The sequence below is a fragment of the Emiliania huxleyi genome (assembly GCF_000372725.1).
Source record: "Emiliania huxleyi CCMP1516 unplaced genomic scaffold EMIHUscaffold_76, whole genome shotgun sequence".
Lineage (NCBI taxonomy): Eukaryota > Haptophyta > Isochrysidales > Noelaerhabdaceae > Emiliania > Emiliania huxleyi.
This window is the reverse complement of record NW_005196310.1, coordinates 242,840-260,099: the sequence shown is the minus strand read 5'-3', so window position 1 is coordinate 260,099 and position 17,260 is coordinate 242,840. Positions and strand designations below refer to the sequence as shown.

At 65.2% G+C, this 17,260-nt stretch overlaps 4 protein-coding genes across 4 annotated transcripts; 2 read left to right on the top strand and 2 right to left on the bottom strand.

Moving 5' to 3' along the window:
- On the bottom strand, positions 1-3,441 carry EMIHUDRAFT_453228 (hypothetical protein; the record flags this gene model as incomplete). The annotated part of the gene is made up of 13 exons (XM_005760327.1): positions 1-357; positions 438-504; positions 576-614; positions 739-807; positions 879-938; positions 1,307-1,387; positions 1,457-1,572; positions 1,777-1,882; positions 2,143-2,349; positions 2,430-2,561; positions 2,776-2,961; positions 3,107-3,198; positions 3,291-3,441. 13 exons carry the CDS (start codon positions 3,439-3,441, stop codon positions 296-298), a joined length of 1,368 nt encoding a protein of 455 aa, XP_005760384.1. The 3' UTR covers positions 1-295.
- A 1,149-nt stretch (positions 3,442-4,590) lies between these two features.
- On the top strand, positions 4,591-4,905 carry EMIHUDRAFT_58161 (hypothetical protein; the record flags this gene model as incomplete). The annotated part of the gene is made up of 1 exon (XM_005760326.1): positions 4,591-4,905. A coding segment is annotated over one exon (315 nt), but the record flags the coding sequence as incomplete, so codon positions are not given.
- A 1,700-nt stretch (positions 4,906-6,605) lies between these two features.
- On the bottom strand, positions 6,606-7,952 carry EMIHUDRAFT_217966 (hypothetical protein; the record flags this gene model as incomplete). The annotated part of the gene is made up of 4 exons (XM_005760325.1): positions 6,606-6,725; positions 7,268-7,336; positions 7,405-7,433; positions 7,589-7,952. 4 exons carry the CDS (start codon positions 7,950-7,952, stop codon positions 6,606-6,608), a joined length of 582 nt encoding a protein of 193 aa, XP_005760382.1.
- An 8,200-nt stretch (positions 7,953-16,152) lies between these two features.
- On the top strand, positions 16,153-16,643 carry EMIHUDRAFT_359099 (hypothetical protein; the record flags this gene model as incomplete). Its single annotated transcript, XM_005760324.1, has 2 exons — positions 16,153-16,296; positions 16,395-16,643. The coding sequence occupies 2 exons, from the start codon at positions 16,153-16,155 to the stop codon at positions 16,641-16,643; spliced, it is 393 nt and encodes a 130-aa protein (XP_005760381.1).
- Between the last annotated feature and the right edge of the window lie 617 nt (positions 16,644-17,260).

Sequence of the window (17,260 nt, the reverse complement as noted above, 5' to 3'; positions counted from 1 at the left end):
GCATGCGCGCGGGCCGCCGGAGCTCTCTCAACGTCAACAGCACGAGCAAAGTCACGAGCACCACAGCTACGTAGAGGGAAGCTCTCTAGTGTCAGAGCCGTGTGAGAACGTCATCATACCGCTCGCTCGGCTCCCTCTCTCTCTCTCTCTCTCACCCGGCCCCGTCTCAGATCTGGAGGAAGAGCGTCAGACCTCACGCATGGTGAGACGATGCCTCGGCACCCCGCCCCTCACCAGGCTGGCAAGACCACGCCGAAACGCCACAAAGACTGCCACTCCGCCCCGGCGTGCGTGCTCAGCTCTTGTTCTTCCCGCCGCGGCCTCGACGGGTCGCTCTTCGAACCACCGGCGGCTGGCCTGCACGGGGGATCGTTCCAAAGAAGGGTCAGGGAAGGCTCTCTCTCTCTCCACCCCGCACCGCTGCACTGGAGGCGTGCCAGCGGCCGCCGCGTCGAGCCCCTCCCGCGCGCCGTCGGTGAGCTTCTCGGTCAGCTGCGCGAGCGCCTACGAGGAGAGGAGGTCTGGGCTGGACCAAAGGGGAGAGGCGTCGCCTTCGCCGCCAGCTGCGCGATCGCCGCCGCCGTCGCCGCGTTGCCCGAGCGCGCCGCCATGACCTGCGGCGAGCCGTCCAAGCGAGCCGTCCAGGAGAGGTTTCAGGAGAGGTTTCAGGAAAGGTCCGGGAAAGGTCCGGTAGGGCGGGAGTGGCTCGGGAGTGTCTCGGAAGTGTCTCGGAGAGGCCTGCGGCGAGAGCCCCGCGCGCGAGCGGCAGCTCGGGTCGGCGCGGCACTCGACGAGCCTGCGGCAGACCTTCGGAAATGTCTCGGAAGTGTCTCTGGAATGTCTCAGAAGGCGCGGCACTCGACGAGCCTGCGGCAGACCTTGGCCGCTGCCTCGTCGGATGCCCACTGCGCGCAGACCGAGACGAGGGGGACGCCCTCCTACGACGCCAACGGGCAGGCACTGCTCACGAGTGGCTGGGGAATGAGTCGTCACTAGGGAGACCGAGACGAGGAAAACACCCTCGTGCAAGTGGCCGAGGGGTGTGAAGAGAGCTCGGGGGAAAGCTGGCATCAAGAGGCGGCACACGCACTCATCGGTGACTGACCGACCAATCGCACTCATGGGTGAGGCCGATCTGAGCGGACTTTCGTCTGTTTAATTGGGGGGGGGGGGGGTGCGCTTCGTGTGCGAGGCGAGGCCCACGAGAGCAGAGCAGCGAGGGGTGTGAAGAGAGAGGTGTGAAGAGACGCCCTGCACAAGCGTGGCGGAGGCCACGGGCGAGGGGGCGCCTGCAGACGCCGTGCACGTGGGAGAGCGCGGAGAGCAGGTCAACCACAGCGGAAGGCTTCGCCGTCGACAGGGCCTGCACTAGCGCCGGAGCAACCGCCTGCGGACGTGTGTCTTTGACATGTCGTGGACGTGTCCTGGACAGGGCCTGCGCCTGCGCCGGCGCAACCGCCTCGGGGAGCCCGGCCGGCGGCTCATCGCGAAGCAAGTTGGCGAGGACCCTCGCGGCGGGTGCGACGGCGGCAGGCTTCTTCGACTCGACCAGCCGGAGCAGGGTGGGCACGCCTCCGGCCTGAGGTCAAGTGTCTAGGAGGTGTCAAGGAAGTGCCTAGGAGGTGCCTAGGAAGTGTCTAGGAGGTCTGGCAGTGTCTAGTGTCTAGCATGGGTCTAGGAGGTGTCTAGGAAGTGGCAAGCTAGTAAGAGCAGCGCGCCCCGCTGGTGCACGTCCTCGAGCAGCGCCGCCAGCGTCAGGGACACGTCTTGCTGCACCGCCTCGCTTCCTACAGCCGAGAGGGCGCCGCGATGGCGCCGAGGGGAGGCCGGGGTTGTCCTGCCGCTCCGCCTCGGCGCCGGCGGCGAGCACGTCCAGCAAAGCCTGGAGGAGCAGCCAGAAGGAGTGAGGAGACGACGCATGCGAGTCGGGCCATGGCGGTGCCAGCGGCGCCTGGAAGCCTCCCGCGTTGAAGTGTCTAGGAAGTGTCTAGGAGGTGTCTAGGAAGTGTCTAGGAGGTGTCTAGGAAGTGTCTAGGAGGTGTCTCGGAGGTGTCTAGGAGGTGTCTAGGAGGTGTCTAGGAAGTGTCTAGGAAGCGCCTGGAAGCCTCCCGCGTTGAAGACGAGCCGCCAGCTCCCCCGCACGGTGTGCGCCAGCGTGAGCGCGATGTGCTGCTTCACCTCCACGGCGCCGCTCGAGAGGAGGAGCGTCGTCAGCGGCGCCACGGCGCCGGCGACCTGCACCGCACTCGCCGCCGCCTCCTCCTCCGCCGCCAGCGCGCCGAGCGCGTAGACGGTCTGCAGCTGCACAGCCGGGTGCGGCGAGTGGAGGAGGTGCGAGAGCAGCGGCACCTGAGGAATCAATCACTGGCGACTCATCCTCGCGAGCTGCCCTTCGGCGGGTGCAAGCGCGCGTGCGAGAGCGACGGCACCGTCTCCGCCTGCAGAAGCGCCTGCACCGCCGGACGGTGACGGCACATGTGGCCGATGGACATTGCCGCCTGGCTCTGCGCGTCGGGCGACGGCGAAGAGAGCTGGGTGAGCAGCGCCACGTGCCCGCCGACCTAGCAAGACGACGCCGCGAACCATCGACAGCGAGAGGCGGCGAGAGGGCGGCGCCACTTGCCGCCGGCCTGCAGCAGCGCGTCGGCGGACGCGGCGTTTCCTCCGAGCAGATTGCACAGCGTGGTCAGGCACCTGATTGGTCATCGACCCTCCTCAACCCTCCGCCCTCCCTAGGCAGACTGCAGAGCGCGGTCCGGCTCGCATCGTCTGGACCGCCGCGTCGTGGGAGAAGAGCATCTGCCCGACCACTGTCAGCGCGCCGCTCTGGCACAGCGGACCCACCGCCGACGGGACGAAGGAGAGGTTGGCGACGGCGGAGAGGGCGCAATGCTGCACGTGCGGCTGCGGCGAGGACAGCAGCCCGGCGAGGGGGCCGATGGCGCCCGCCTCCGGCAGAACCTGTTTCGACGGACGCGCTGATCACTCGAACGCATGGCTTGGCTTTGGCGACGGCGCCCGACCTCCGGCAGAACCTGCCGGAAGCGCTCGTCGGCTAGGAACCTGCCGGAGGTGTCTAGGAAGTGTCTAGGAAGTGTCTAGGCACCTGCCGGAAGCGCTCGTCGGCCGCGAACTGTGCGATGGCCTGCACGGCGTGGTACGAGGTCTCGACGTCGAGCTCGAGCAGCGCGGCGAGGCCTGCTGGCAATCATTCACTCACATGGGGTTGATGATTGAGTTGCTCGAGCAGCGCGGCGAGGCCTGGTAGCCCGCCGAGCTCGTGGAGCGACTGTCGCAGCGAGGGCTGGTTGGCCTAGTTCGCAACGGGCGGCGGTCGAGGCGTTGGCTGATGAGCTGCTGCCGCAGCGCGGGCTGGTATGCCATCGAGGCGATGGCGGCGGCGGCGGGGCCCTTGGCGAGCGCGTTGGAGGAGGAGAGCATCGCCACGAGGTGCGGGAGCACCGACGGGTGCTGCAGCTGCGCCGGCGTGAGTGCGCCCGCCGAGCAGAGGTTGCCTGACTCGAAGCGAGTCGCCGTCACTCACTCGCTAGGCGTGAGGGCGCCCGCCGAGCGGAGGCTGCCGAAGGTGATGGCGGCGTACGCGCGCAGCTCTTGGTTCGGGTGCTCGAGCAGCTGCAGCGTCGAGGTGAGGCAACCGTTCTCCACAATCGCGTGCGCCTGCACGGGCTCCGCCGAGAGCTGCGAGAGCGCGGACAGGGCTTGCAGCTGCGCGCGCTCGTCGCCAGAGTCGAGCTGCTCCGAGAGCAGGACGAGGCCGCCTGTGGACATGTCTCGGGCATGTCATGGACGTGTCCTGGACACGTCCTCCGACAGCAGGACGGGGCTGCCTGTGGACATGTCTCGGGCATGTCATGGACGTGTCCTGGACACGTCCTCCGACAGCAGGACGAGGGGCTGTCCGACTCGAAGAGCTGCTAGGAGGTGTCTAGGAAGTGTCTAGGAAGTGTCTAGGAAGGGCTGCCCGACTCGAAGAGCTGCTAGGAGGTGTCTAGGAAGTGTCTAGGAAGTGTCTAGGAAGGGCTGCCCGACTCGAAGAGCTGCTCGGCGTTCTGGACGTCGCCGGGGCAAAGGCTGGGCACGCGCGAAGAGGACAGTCAGAAGAGGCGTTGTGACAACAGCAATGGGGATGGTAGCGATGGAAGACGGAGAAGGAGGAGAAGAGAATGGCGGCGGTGGTGGTGATGGTAGACTAGCAAGGACAGCGGCAACAGACGCCTCGAGACGAGAGACGTCGCGAAGCGCGAGATGCGGCCGTCTTGGTGGCTCATCAACTGGATGAGGTGCGGCACCGCGCCGACGTTGCGCACGGCGCGCTGCGCCTGGGTCAGGCCCGAGTCCGCGAGCCGGTCAGAGGTGGTGGCTAGTGGAGATGTCTGTCAACGCTGCATGGCTAACTGGCTGCGCCTGGGTCAGGCCCGAGTCCGCGAGCCGGCTGAGGCATTCGAGGACGGCGGCGACCACCTCGCTGCTGCCCGTGCCGGGGGAGAGGAGCATCGCCGCGAGGGGCGAAGCGGCGCCCGCCTCGAGCAGCAGCAGAGAATCAGCACTCAATCAGACGGCGACTTGAGCCCTCCCCAGTGCACCCCTTCTTCAGACTTGAGCCCTCCCCAGTGCACCCCTTCTTCAGACTTGAGGCCTCCCCAGTGCACCCCTTCTTCAGACTTGAGGCCTCCCCAGTGCACCCCTTCTTCAGACTTGAGGCCTCCCCAGTGCACCCCTTCTTCAGACTTGAGCCCTCCCCAGTGCACCCCTTCTTCAGACTTGAGCCCTCCCCAGTGCACCCCTTCTTCAGACTTGAGGCCTCCCCAGTGCACCCCTTCTTCAGACTTGAGCCCTCCCCAGTGCACCCCTTCTTCAGACTTGAGCCCTCCCCAGTGCACCCCTTCTTCAGACTTGAGGCCTCCCCAGTGCACCCCTTCTTCAGACTTGAGCCCTCCCCAGTGCACCCCTTCTTCAGCGCGCCTCGAGCAGCGCGTCTGCCGCACGGCCGAAGGCGCAGAGCTGCTGGGCGAGGGCGAGAGCTGCGCGCTGCACGTCCGGCTTGGTCGAGCCTAGTTCAGAATGCGCCACCATGAGCGAGCGGGCCGAGGGCGTGGCGAGGCCAGACTAGCTCGGTCGAGCCGAGGAGGGGGGTGAGGGAGGTGGCGACGCCCGAGTCGGCCGCCTGCTCGCGGCACTCCTTGTGAGAAGAAGAAGAGAAGAGGAGGAATGAGACATTCATGAGAAAGGAAGAATGGGAGTGAGGAGAAGAAGAATGAGAAGGAGAAGGCGACGAAGAAGAAGCGCCAAGCGCCTGCTCGCGGCACTCTTTGTGCGAGCAGAGCATCGCGAGCAGGGTGAGAGCCGCCTCCTGCAGCGTGGCGAGGGCGTGTCAGAGCGCCCCCCCCCTCCCCCCTCCCGAGCCCGACTGCCGATGGCATGTGCGCTCCTGCAGCGAGGCGGAGGCGGAGCCAAGCATGTGTGCGACGGAGAAGACGGCGCCGTTCTGCTGCAGCTGCTTCCAGTCGCCGGTCGGGTCCTCGCACAAGTTGGCGAGGACGAGGCAGGTGGCCTGTGAACGTGGGGCCTCTTGTGTGAGGTGGTGCACGGTGGCACTGCGTGAGCAGTGAGCGAAGGCGAGGCAGGCCGCCTCTTGCAGCGGCCCGTGTCTAGGAGGTGCCTAGGAAGTGTCTAGGAAGTGCCTAGGAGGTGCCTAGGAAGTGTCTAGGAGGTGCCTAGGAGGTGCCTAGGGAGTGTCTTGGGAGTGCCTGGAAGTGCCTAGGAGGTGCCTAAGTGCCTAGGAAGTGTCTAGGAAGTGCCTAGGAGGTGCCTAGGGAGTGTCTACGAGTGGACCTCTTGCAGCGGCTCGTGCGACGTGTTGAGAAGCACGTCGAGCACGATGACCAGCCCCTTGGCACGACGCACCTGCCGAGAGGCAGCCGAGGTACAGCCGAGGTGCAGCCGAGAGGCAGCCGAGGTGCGGCCGAGGTGCAGCCGAGAGGCAGCCGAGAGGCAGCCGAGAGGCAGCTAAGATACAGCCGAGATGCTCCGTGGTTTGGCGCACCTCGCTCCTTCCGCTCTTTGAGGCGGTGAGGGAGGCGAGAGCCGACATCGCGCTGACCTTGCTCTCAGTGCCGCCCGAGCGGACCAGCGCGAGGATCGCATCGAGAAGCTCGCGCTCCTACGCACCAACCGCCACGTGCTGGCGACTTGTGGCGAGGCGCAGAGGATCGCACCGAGCAGCTCGCGAGATACAGCCGAGAGACAGCCGAGAGGCAGCCGAGAGGCAGCCGAGACGCAGCCGAGAGACAGAGGAGAGGCAGCGGAGACGCAGCCGAGGTGCAGCCGAGATATCGCATCAAAGCGCTCGCGATCCTCGTGCAGCAGCTCGCGGTACTCGTCATAGCCGAGCATCGCCGACAGCAGCTTCGCCACGCCCGCCTTCGTTTGCAAGGACGCTGCCGCTAAGCGCCCCTCTCACCACGCACACCGAGAGCTAGTGACGAAATGGCGACGGCATGCCTGCGTGTCCGGGGTCGCCGTCTGCAGAAGCTCGGTCAGCAGCTCGGGCGCACGCAAGGCCTGGCAGTGAGTCAACGCTTGGTTCAGACGGGCGAATCAAAGGCCAGCAGCTCGGGCGCACGCGGAGCCTCGAAGGCGTGCACGATGCCCTTGTCCGCGAACTGCGGGTCCATGCTGGCCCAGTTGGCCAGCTCCTTGGCCGCCTGCAGGGAAGGGTCCGAGAAGGGTCCGAGAAGGGTCCGAGAAGGGTCCGAGAAGGGTCCGGGAAGGGTCCGAGAAGGGTCCGAGAAGGGTCCGAGAAGGGTCCATGCTGCCCAATTGGCCGCCTGCTGTATCTCGGCCACCTCTCGGCCACCTCTCGGCCACCTCTCGGCCACCTCTCGGCCACCTCTCGGCCACCTCTCGGCCATCTCCCGGCCATCTCTCGGCCATCTCTCGGCAACCTCTCGGCCACCTCTCGGCCATCTCTCGGCCATCTCTCGGCAACCTCTCGGCCACCTCTCCGGCCATCTCTCGGCCATCTCCCGGCAACCTCTCGGCCATCTCTCCGGCCATCTCTCGGCCATCTCCCGGCAACCTGCTGCCGCGCGGTCTCCGACTCGGACCGCAACTTAGCGACCTGCTTTGCGATGCAGACTGGGTCGCCGCGCTCGAGCTGCTCGTAGCAGACGTCGCACACGCGCACCGCCTCGCTCACCCCACGGCCTGGCACCTTGGCTGTCTTCTTGCTCACGTCCGCGCACACGATCTGGCCGCAGTACCGGCAGTGGTGCTTCCGCTGCACCAGCGTGAACTTGACGCCCGTCAGAAAACACTGCGTCACCTAGGAAGTGTCCAGGAAGTGTCTAGGAAGTGTCTAGGAAGTGCCTAGTCAGAAAGCACTGCGTCACTTCGTCGTCCTTCGCCCAACCCTCCGTCTGCTTGCCCGCCGCCCCCTTCTTGCCGCCGCCTCCGCCGGCCGCCTCCGCCGCGCCGCCGCCGCGGGAGCGAGCCGCGGGCGCCTCTGCCGCCGCCTCGTCTTCTGCGTCCCACTGCGCGGCCAGCTCCCTGGCGAGCTCTGCGTCACTCTTCAATTGGCTGCCACCGGACGGCTGCTGCGCGGCGCGCGGCGGCGTCGGCCGAGAGGGCTGCGAGGGCGGCGTGGCGCCGTACCCGCCACCCCCGCCCCGCGCCCCGCTCGTCGGGCGCTCCCACGTCGTCCGCTTGGTCGCGTGGTCGATGTAAAACGTGCGGCCGGTCGACGGATCGAGGCGCTCCTCCCAGTTGGCGGCGAGGCCGCCGCCGCCGCCGCTCGGAGGTGGCGGCGCGGCGCCTCCGTTGGCCGCCGCACCGGACGGCGGCGTCCAGCTCGTCTGCCCGGTGACGAGGTTGACGTAGTAGGGCCGGCCGGTGCTCGGGTCGGAGAGCTTCTGGTAGCCGCTCGGAAGCATGAGGCGCGGGCGTGTCTAGTTGCCTGCGGTGCGGAGGCGGCGGCGCGGTGACGGGGATGCGGGGCGGCGGCGGCGGCGGATGCGGCGCGGCGGCGGCGGCGGAGCGGAGTGCGAGGGGCGGCACTGCGCACGATTGCAAGGGGACGCCGTCTCGGCCGCGGCGGCGACAGTGACTTGGGCAGAAAATAAAAAAAGTGCGTACTGTGTGTGTGTGTGTGAAAACCGCCAATGGCAGTTATCCGTTGTTGTGCGGACGTCGCCGCGGCTCGCCTCTGCCGCGGCGGCTGCTGCGCGCACGCGGCGGCGCCGCTCTCTCGCGAGACGGCTGGCGCCGCGGCTCGCCGCCGGCGCACACCGCGCTCGTCCGACCGCCCGCGGCGTGGCGTGCGCGGCGCTGCGCGCCGCTCTGCGAGTGCTTCTGCGCCTGCACTGCCTCTCTCTGTTGCTGCTGGTGGTGGTGATGGTGCTGCTGATGGTGCAGATGCTGCTGGCCTGCTGGCGCGGCGCGGCTCTGCGACTGGGCTCGACGAGCGCGTCGCGAGCATCTGACGCGGCGGGCGGCGTCGGGCAGGTGCGCTTCTCTCTCTGGTGGTGGTGGTGCTGCTGCTGCTGCTGTTGGTGGTGCAGATGCTGCTGCTGGTGCGGCGCGGCTCTCCGACGCGACTCGATGCGCGCGTCGCGGCAATCTGACGCGGCGGGCGGCGTCGCGGGCGGCAGCGGTGGCGGCTCGCGGGTGGAGGTGGAGGCTGGAGGCTGTGGTGGACCTTTGAGTTTATTCAATGGTCGAGTACGAGGACTGGGGGTTCAACCGGGAGGCAGGGGGGTCAACCAGGCGACGGAGGACTGTGGGCCATCGCGGGGACGGCCCGCCGGAGGCGGGCTCGATTGATCCGGATGGTCTCACCCGGTGGATGGCACCGAGGCGTCTTGGACGCTCAGCTCTACCTTAGCTCCTGAGGGGCGCGTGGTTCTAACCACGTAGTATGACTACAACCCGCCACAGACACCCTCCCTGCTCCACATGTGTGCACACACCCTCACCCTCTCCCCTCTCCTATCTCTCTCTCTCTCCTCTCCTCTCCTTGTCTGTGCTGTCTGCCTGACTCAGGCACTAATTCTGCCGATGTGTGATTGTGTGTGGGCTGCTCCGAGGGGGCCCTGCGCAATCCGACGGGTAGGGGGTCTGTACCCGGGCGGTGTCCGGTGTGGAGTCCCCTGCAGTGACTGGACGGTTGGCATGCCCGCGGGTGGCATCCACTACGGCTTCTATTGGGCGATGCTGCAGCTGTGGGAGCAATACTTTCCGCCCTCTCAGCTGCTAATTATGCAGATGGAGGCGCTCTTTTCCCGGAGCGCGCTGTCAGTGCAGCAGGAGCTCTTTGCGCACCTTGGCATGGGTCATCTTGTAAACGCGAGCGGGGTGATGCCACACCCGAATACTCACGAGTACGACGGCAAGCAGCGCATCATGAGCTGCGCGTCCATCAACGCCATGGGCCGCGCGTACAAGCCGTGGAACGCGCGCCTCTTTGAGGACTACCCGCGGCTGAACGCCACCCTCTGGCGACTGCCGAAATGCTCGCTGGAGGAAGCTGCGATTTTGGGGTGAGGTTAAATTCTTTGCTCTCCGCTGCTTGCGCGTTGCGGTTGCGCGGGGCCGCTCGCGCGGAGTGGTCACCGCAGTCGCACGAGCTCTTCCAGGAGGCGGCTCGCAAATAAATAAATAAAAACGGACACCTCTCTACTGTGAGATGGGTAAAAAGGAACAGGTCCCCGCCCTTGCGATCTTTGTGCAGGGTTCTTTGTGGGTGTGGTCGGCGACTAGCGCCGGGGTCGTCCTCCCGATGGGGGACTAGCACTAGCCGTCTTCCACATGGTCCCTCGGGTCCCTGCTGCTCCTAATCTCTTCGTACATCCTCCTGCTGATCTCCGCAAAGTCCTGCTCCCTCCCTCGTCTCGCCCTGCGCGTCTGCTCCGCCTCACCGTCTTCTGCCCTGCGAGCTGCGTCGTCTGGCGGCTCGCAAGTCACATGATTCATACTGGTTTGATTGATAGCGTTAGAGCGAGCTGCGTGAAGGGAGTGAGAGGTATGTGCTAGGGGTAGGGCGCGCGCGGCGCCCTCCCTGAAAGCGATGTGTCCGCCTGCTCTCGATAAAGTTAAAGAACGTGAACCGCTTAGTGTGGTAGGAGCGTCGTGCGGCTCTTGGTTTTCTGCGACATATATGGGGAATACACCGCGTTGAGACTCCGTCTCCGACCAGCTTCTCTCAAGTAAATACGTCCTCAGCAGTAAGTTTGAATTCTCAGTGTTTGTGGACGTAAGCGAGTGGCTGCAGCCGGGGCGCCCCGCCGACCCCCGCCGCAGCCCTGCCGATCAGAGGGGCGGGCGAGAAGGCGGGCGCCGCGTGCACCTCCTTGCACGAAACGTGCCTCGAGAACCACAGGAAATCGGCGACCGGCACCGCGCACGCCGCGGCGGGCGGTGGTGCCGCCGCCGCCGGCCGCAGCCCTGTGAAAGGCTGCTCCACGGGAGCCCTCTGCTCGCCGCCCCGCTTGGCCGCTCTCGGGTCGGCCCTCGGGGGCGCTAGGTCGATCACCGACATCCCAAGCGCTCTCAGCCTCGCCGACTCCGCTAGCCGCGCCGCCGCCTGCTCCTTTCTTGAAGCCTCGCCCGCAGCCGCGCCGCCCGCGCCGCCGCCCCCCTCCTGCAGCGGCGGCGGCGGAAGCGGCAGCTGCAGCGTGGTGAGCGGGTAGGCGGGCCCGAGCCCGCCCTCGCGCAGCTCCTGCGTTCAGAGAGGTGTGGCGGCTCTTTTGTGGGGTTGAGAAGGGGCTGAGAAGCGTCTAAGAAGCGTCTGGGAGGTGTCCAGGAGGTGTCTAGGAGGTGTCTAGGAGGTGTCTAGGAGGCGTCTAGGGAGTGTCTTGTGAGCAGCTGGCTATAGCCACTCTAGGCGCATCTCCTGCCTCTCCGTGTCTCGAGTCGTCGGGTTGAGAAGGACGGTCCGGATATGCTCCGCCCCTCCGAGCGCTCGGCCGCACCTGCAGGATCAACTCTCGGCCGTGCGCCATCAGCCACGGCGGAGTGCTGCGGCGCTGGAGGCGCGCGGCGCGACCTGCTCTCTCAAGTTCAAGAGTCGACTGAACCGCTCCACTTCGGCCGCACCCAAAGGGAAAAAGGCGTCGGCTCGGCTCATCTCGGCTCATCTCGGCTCATCTCGCACCGGGCAGGCGCCCCGCACCCAAAGGAGGCGTGCCCGTTCCCCACCAGCGATATCGCAAGGCCGCCAGGATTGTCTCGCACCCACGCGGCGGTGGCGGCGCCCATCGCCTGTGTCTCGGGGGATCTCGGGTCATCTCGAGGAATCTCGGGCAATCTCGTGCGGCGCCCCCTCGCCTCTCTCGGGTAGTCTCAGGTAATCTCGTGCAATCTCGAGTCCTCTCGTGCAATCTCGAGTCCTCTCGTGCAATCTCGAGTCCTCTCGTGCAATCTCGAGTCGCCTCTCGCCTCGTCCCAGAGCAACCTCGTCGAGAGGTAGTGAGTGAAGCTCGTCTCTGCCGGCAGGAGGCCGAGCTGCCGGTGCACCTGTGGGGAGATGTGGGGAGATATGGCGAGATATGGGGTCGCCACCTCGTAGCACGGCCGCACGGCGTGATCTCGGGCAGTCTGGGGCAGTCTCGGGCCATCTCGGGCCATCTCGGGCCATCTCGGGCCATCTCGGGCCATCTCGGGCCATCTCGGGCCATCTCGGGCCATCTCGGGTAATCTCGGGACATCTCGGGCCATCTCGGGCCATCTCGGGCCATCTCGGGCCATCTCGGGCCATCTCGGGTAATCTCGGGACATCTCGGGCCATCTCGGGCCATCTCGGGCCATCTCGGGCCATCTCGGGCCATCTCGGGTAATCTCGAGTAATCTCGGGTAATCTCGGGACATCTCGGGACATCTCGGGCAATCTCGGGTGATCTCGGGTAATCTCGGCCCACCTCGTACGACGGGCGCACGGCGTGGTCCACGTACGAGCGGAACAGCCGCGTGGTCGAAAAGTCGGCGAAGCCGGCCGCGTCGGGGATGTAGCGCGCGAGGCGCTCGCGGCCGAGCTCCTGGTAAGGGGGGGGGAGGGGGAGGGGACACTTCAACACACACACACACACACACACACGGGGTGGTGGGGCGAGGGCGAGGCTAGTCCCTCGCGACTCCACGTCTAGACGCCAGGAGCGGGCACGGCCTTCCAGAGTGCGAGGCCCGGTGCGTGGTGAGGGGACGGGGGAGCGGTGTGAGAGGATGTGTGCGTGTGTGTCTGCTCCTGGAAGCCCCCCCGCTGCACGGTCTGCAGGTCCTCCGAGTCCACGTTCAGCGCGAGCAGCCTCGCGCCCGCCGCCCGCGCCGCAGAGAAGACGGGCGAGTACCGCTCGAACGGCCACGCCCACCGCCGGTCCCACTCGACCGCCTGGTGGCGGGACGTGTCGTGGACGTGTCGTGGACGTGTCGTGGACATGTAGTGGACATGTCGTGGACGTGTCGTGGACGCGTCGTGGACATGTCGTGGACGTGCCGTGGACGTGTCGTGGGCATGTCGTGGGCGTGTCGTGGACATGTCGTGGACGTGTCGTGGACGTGTCGTGGACATGTCGTGGACGTGTCGTGGGCGTGGACACGCCCACCGCCGGTCCGACTCGATCCGCAGCTACGCCGGGTGCAGCCGCAAGAGCGTGCTATATCTCGGCTGTATCTCGGCTCCCTCGCCTCGCGCAGCTGCGACAGGCTGAGCTCGCCGCGAGAGTACTCGTCCAGCTTTGGCTGGAAGCGGCGCTGGACCGCCTCGAGGCCGACAGCGAGGGGGACGGCGCCGCGCTGCTGGCGGAGGCTGGTGATGAGGGCCGCCTGCAGGGGAGGGTTGGCGGCATCTGGTGGCGAGTGACGCCGTTGTGCGGCGAGCTGCAGGTCTGTGCATCACTTTTGAGGTGGAGAGAGAGAGAAGGAGGGGGAGAGAGAGGGAGAGAGAGAGGGAGAGAGGGGGGGGGGGGGAGGGAGGGAGGGAGGGAGGGAGGGAGGGAGGGAGAGAGAGAGAGAGAGAGAGCGAGAGCTATAAAAAGGGAAAGAGCCAGAGGTATCCAGAGAGAGAGAGCGAGAGCGAGAGAGAGGGAGAGAGCGAGAGGGAGCGAGAGAGAGAGAGAGAGAGAGAGAGAGAGAGAGAGAGAGGGTTGGCGGCATCTGGGCGAGTTACGCCGTGTGTGTGTGTGTCTGTGTGTCTCTCTCTCTCTCTGTGTGTGCGTGCGTGCGTGCGTGTGTGTGCGTGTGTATGTGCGTGTGAGTGAGTGTGTGTGTGTCTGTCTCTCTCTCTCTCTCTCTCTCTCTCTCTCTCTGTGTGTGTGTGTGTGTGTGTGTGTGTGTGTGTGTGTGTGTGTGTGTGTGTGTGTGTGTGTGTGTGTGTGTGTGATTCTGCGCGCTGTGTGGGATTGTCACACTAACGTGAAGCAGCAGGCAGAGAGCGGTCTGCAGCCCGGAGGTCGCGTCTAGGAAGCGTCTCGCCTGCAGCACGTGGTCTGATGCAGAATCGTGGTGCTCGCCGACGAAGAGAGCGCCGCCACGGCTCGGAGCGGCGGATAAAACATCGAGGGCCATCTGCGGCTCATACTTGACGAGGGAGGGCGAGGACGGCTGGCTGCCGGGACGGACCCAAAAGACGCTCGAGCCAGCCAGCGTGGCTTCTGCGGGGCCGAGCCACGGACTGACTGGCTGTACCGGTGGACGTATCCCCGTCGAGCCAGCGACGGCGAGGAGACTTCGACGCGAGACGGGAAGGCTCGCGACGAGGAGCGAGCAGGCCAGCAGCGGCACCATATGTGTTTGGAAGCTGGTCGCCAGTCCAGCGGCACCAAGAGAGGCACCTTCGAAAAAAGAATTCGAGGTCGCGTAACAGTGTGTGTGTGTGTTTTTAAGATTCGACTCCACGCGTGGCGTCGCGGGCATCTGACGCGGCGGGCGGCGTCGCGGGCGGCGGCGATCTCGGCTCGAGGACGGCGGAGGTGGAGGCTGGTGGCTGTGGTGGACCTTTGTTTGAGTTTATTTGATGGTCGAGTACGAGCAACAGGAAGTGCTCACGGTGCAGCACTTCCTGTTCCTAATTAGATCCACCATACTCTGCCGAGACAAATATATCGCACATGTCTGACGGCAGCGCCAGCGCCCTGCGGCTCCGCCTTTTCCCCGCCCCGCCCTCTGAGCCCCGCCCCGCACGGTTGCGTTGCACGAGGTCCCTGTGTGTGGCTATCAGTGTGCGCGGCCCGGACGTGTAGGCTGCAGCATGCCTGAGCTTGGGAGATTCAGAACGAGAGGTCCTCACAGTGAGGTCCTCACGAAGAGGTCCTCACTGACTCCGAGTGAGAGAGAGGTCCTCACCACTGCGGTTGATAACTGCACATGTGTGGCTATCATTGCGTGAAGCCACGTGTATAGAGCTCTAGGCTGCATGGCTGCATGGCTGCATGGGAGGTCCTCACGAAGAGGTCCTCACTTGCTCCAAGTACGGGAGGCCTTACTGGATGAGAGGTCCTCACAGGGAGTTCCTCGCGAAGAGGTCCTCACTCGAGTGAGAGGTCCTCACTGCTCACTCTCCCAGGCGCAGGGGGGCGCGACGTTACGGGCGTAACGCCACACGCATCAAAACGCGCGGACGTTGCCCAGCGAGGGACGGCAGCGAACGAACCAGGCTTGATTATTACGCCGCCTTTGGCTGAGCACGAGAGCCAGATGGGATGATCCGGATGTGCATGTATGCGCAGGGAGAATATGATAGGCTAATCTTGTAGTGCGAGATCGCCGCCGTGCCCTATCCTTTTTCTGCATGTGTCTCTGTTTTGCCAGCATGTGTCTCTGTTTTGCCAACTCGCCTTCCCGGGCTCGGGCACCGCTCCCTGCTCCGGGTTGGCGGGCTTGGGCTCGATCCCGTCGCAGGGCTGCTTGCAGAGCTCCATCAGCCCTCGCAGCGCTTCGGGCGTCCTCGCCTGCCGCGGGCGGGCGTATGTTCTTAAGCCTGTGTGGTGGCGGCGTGCCGTCCTCCCATCCCTCCCTTGCGTTGTCCGTTTTCTTTCTTTCTTTCTTTCTGTGTGTGTGTGTGTCAGCTCACACACTCACACTCACACACACGCGTAACAGGATGTCGCAAACGAGGCCAATGCAGCCATGCACTTCCTGTTCCTAATTAGATCCACCATACTCTGCCGAGACAAATATATCGCACATGTCTGACGGCAGCGCCAGCGCCCTGCGGCTCCGCCTTTTTCCCCGCCCCGCCCTCTGAGCCCCGCCCCGCACGGTTGCACGAGGTGCCTGTGTGTGGCTGTCAGTGTGCGCGGCCCGGACGTGTAGGCTGCAGCATGCCTGAGCTTGGGAGGTTCAGAACCGAGAGGTCCTCACAGTGAGGTCCTCACGAAGAGGTCCTCACTGACTCCGAGTGAGAGAGAGGTCCTCACCACTGCTACACACTCTCCCTGCCAGGAACGCGACATTCATGGGCGCAACTGAGGTCCTCTTCCGAGTGAGACATGTCCTCACTGCTCACTCTCCCAGCCAAGCGCAGGGGTGAGCGACTTCACGCCGGGGCTGTGAGCAGAGCCGGAGACAGATGTGGAGAGGGAGAAGAGGGGGATATCATGTGGTGCATTGTTGTGTTGTGTTGTGGTGCGTAGCAGAGAGCGGTCGCTTGTGTGATATGTGTGTTGGTTGTCGTGTTTTTTTCTTTCTTCTTTCTTGGTGTTTGGATTTCGTTCATTCATTCACTTCAGAAGAAAGAAGGCGCACTCCCACAACCTCTGCAGAACACTCACTGGGAAAAAGTAAAAAGGAGAAGGCGGTAGGTAAGGGACTAGGGGGGGGGGGGGGGGGGAGAAAGCTCACAAAAGAGTCCGCCGTGACCTATTCACAGCAGGGGTGGGGGTATGACACGCTTCGAGGCTTCGCTTGAGTGCTCTGAAGGCTCGCTCAGCTCTCTCTGCCGCTCGCCCTCACACGCTGCCACAGCGCCACGTGTGTCCGCAGCGTCGCTTATTCTGCGAGCCTCGGCCATCGGTCGGCGGATGCCGCCGCCCGGCCACGGGCCAAGCTTCGGCGCTGCATTTCGCCGCCTGTTCGTAGTGGCGCTTCCGCCTGTGTATCCACTAAGCGCGTTTTGCACCCCGGCGCAGGACCGTCGACCGCCGCATGTCGAATAACGAGCGGCAGAGGCTCGACCTTCTGCCCGCCGCCGGCAATCGCGTCGTGATCAGCCTCTCCCCGGCGTCGTCGATCCCGCCGTCGCCTCGCAAGATGGATGGCCGTGTCGAATTGAGGCCCGATTCGGCGCGTGTGCATTCCGTAGCACAATACACTCCTATTCGTCTCGCCATTCGCCACTGGGCGTGGCGGGCCTCGTGCACATCATACAAGCTACCCGTGTCATGTAGGCGTGCGGCGGCGTCGAGAAAGCCTCAAAGGCCCTCGCAGAGTGCTCCGCCGAGGACCTCGAGGCTCTCTCGCTGGCCCTCGCGCACGAGAAGCCGGTTCCCGCGTCTTCCACCGCCTTTGCCGACCTCGAGGCGCGCGCAGAGACGAAGGAGGGCACCGGGGAGGACAGCTACCGCAGCTGGTTTGCCCGCGAGAACAGCTGGCTGCAAGGCAAGCGGGGCCCGGCCTCCGACCCCCTCGTCGCCTGAGCGGGCGGCGGCAGCTGTACGCTCTTGCTGTGTGTGCTGTGTGTGCTGTGTGTGCTGTGTGTGCTGTGTGTGCTGTGTGTACACCAAATTGTGCGTGCGCGAGGCTGGGTGTGTGGTGAATGTGAGCGGTGCGGATGATTGATGTGCGCGGCTTTTCAATTGTGATATGTGCGCGTCGGTGGCCCGTGGGTGATACTGTCTCAGTAACAACATATGCACACGTGCAGAACCTTTTTCTTTGAGCCAGCCTTCGATGTTAAATGAAACAAAGCAAGGCCGCGACATGGCATATCGCTCTCGGGCCCACAGACATCCCGCACACCCGCCGTTTTTCTTTTGTGCTTTTTCTCGTAACATGTAAGCGAGTTGTATATTCCCGGAACCCCCCACAGTGCATAGTAACTGATTCAGGCGCAGAGCGAGAGAGAGAGAGAGAGAGAGAGACATGGACGAGTACGAGGACTGGGGGGGGAGGGGGTTCAACCAGGTGACGGCGGACTGTGAGCCATCGCGGGGACCGCTCAGCCCGGAGGGCGCGGTGGAAAGATCCGGATGGTCTTCACCCGGTGGGTGGCACCGAGGCGTCGTGGGGACGCTCTTCTGTTCAGTCGACGCTC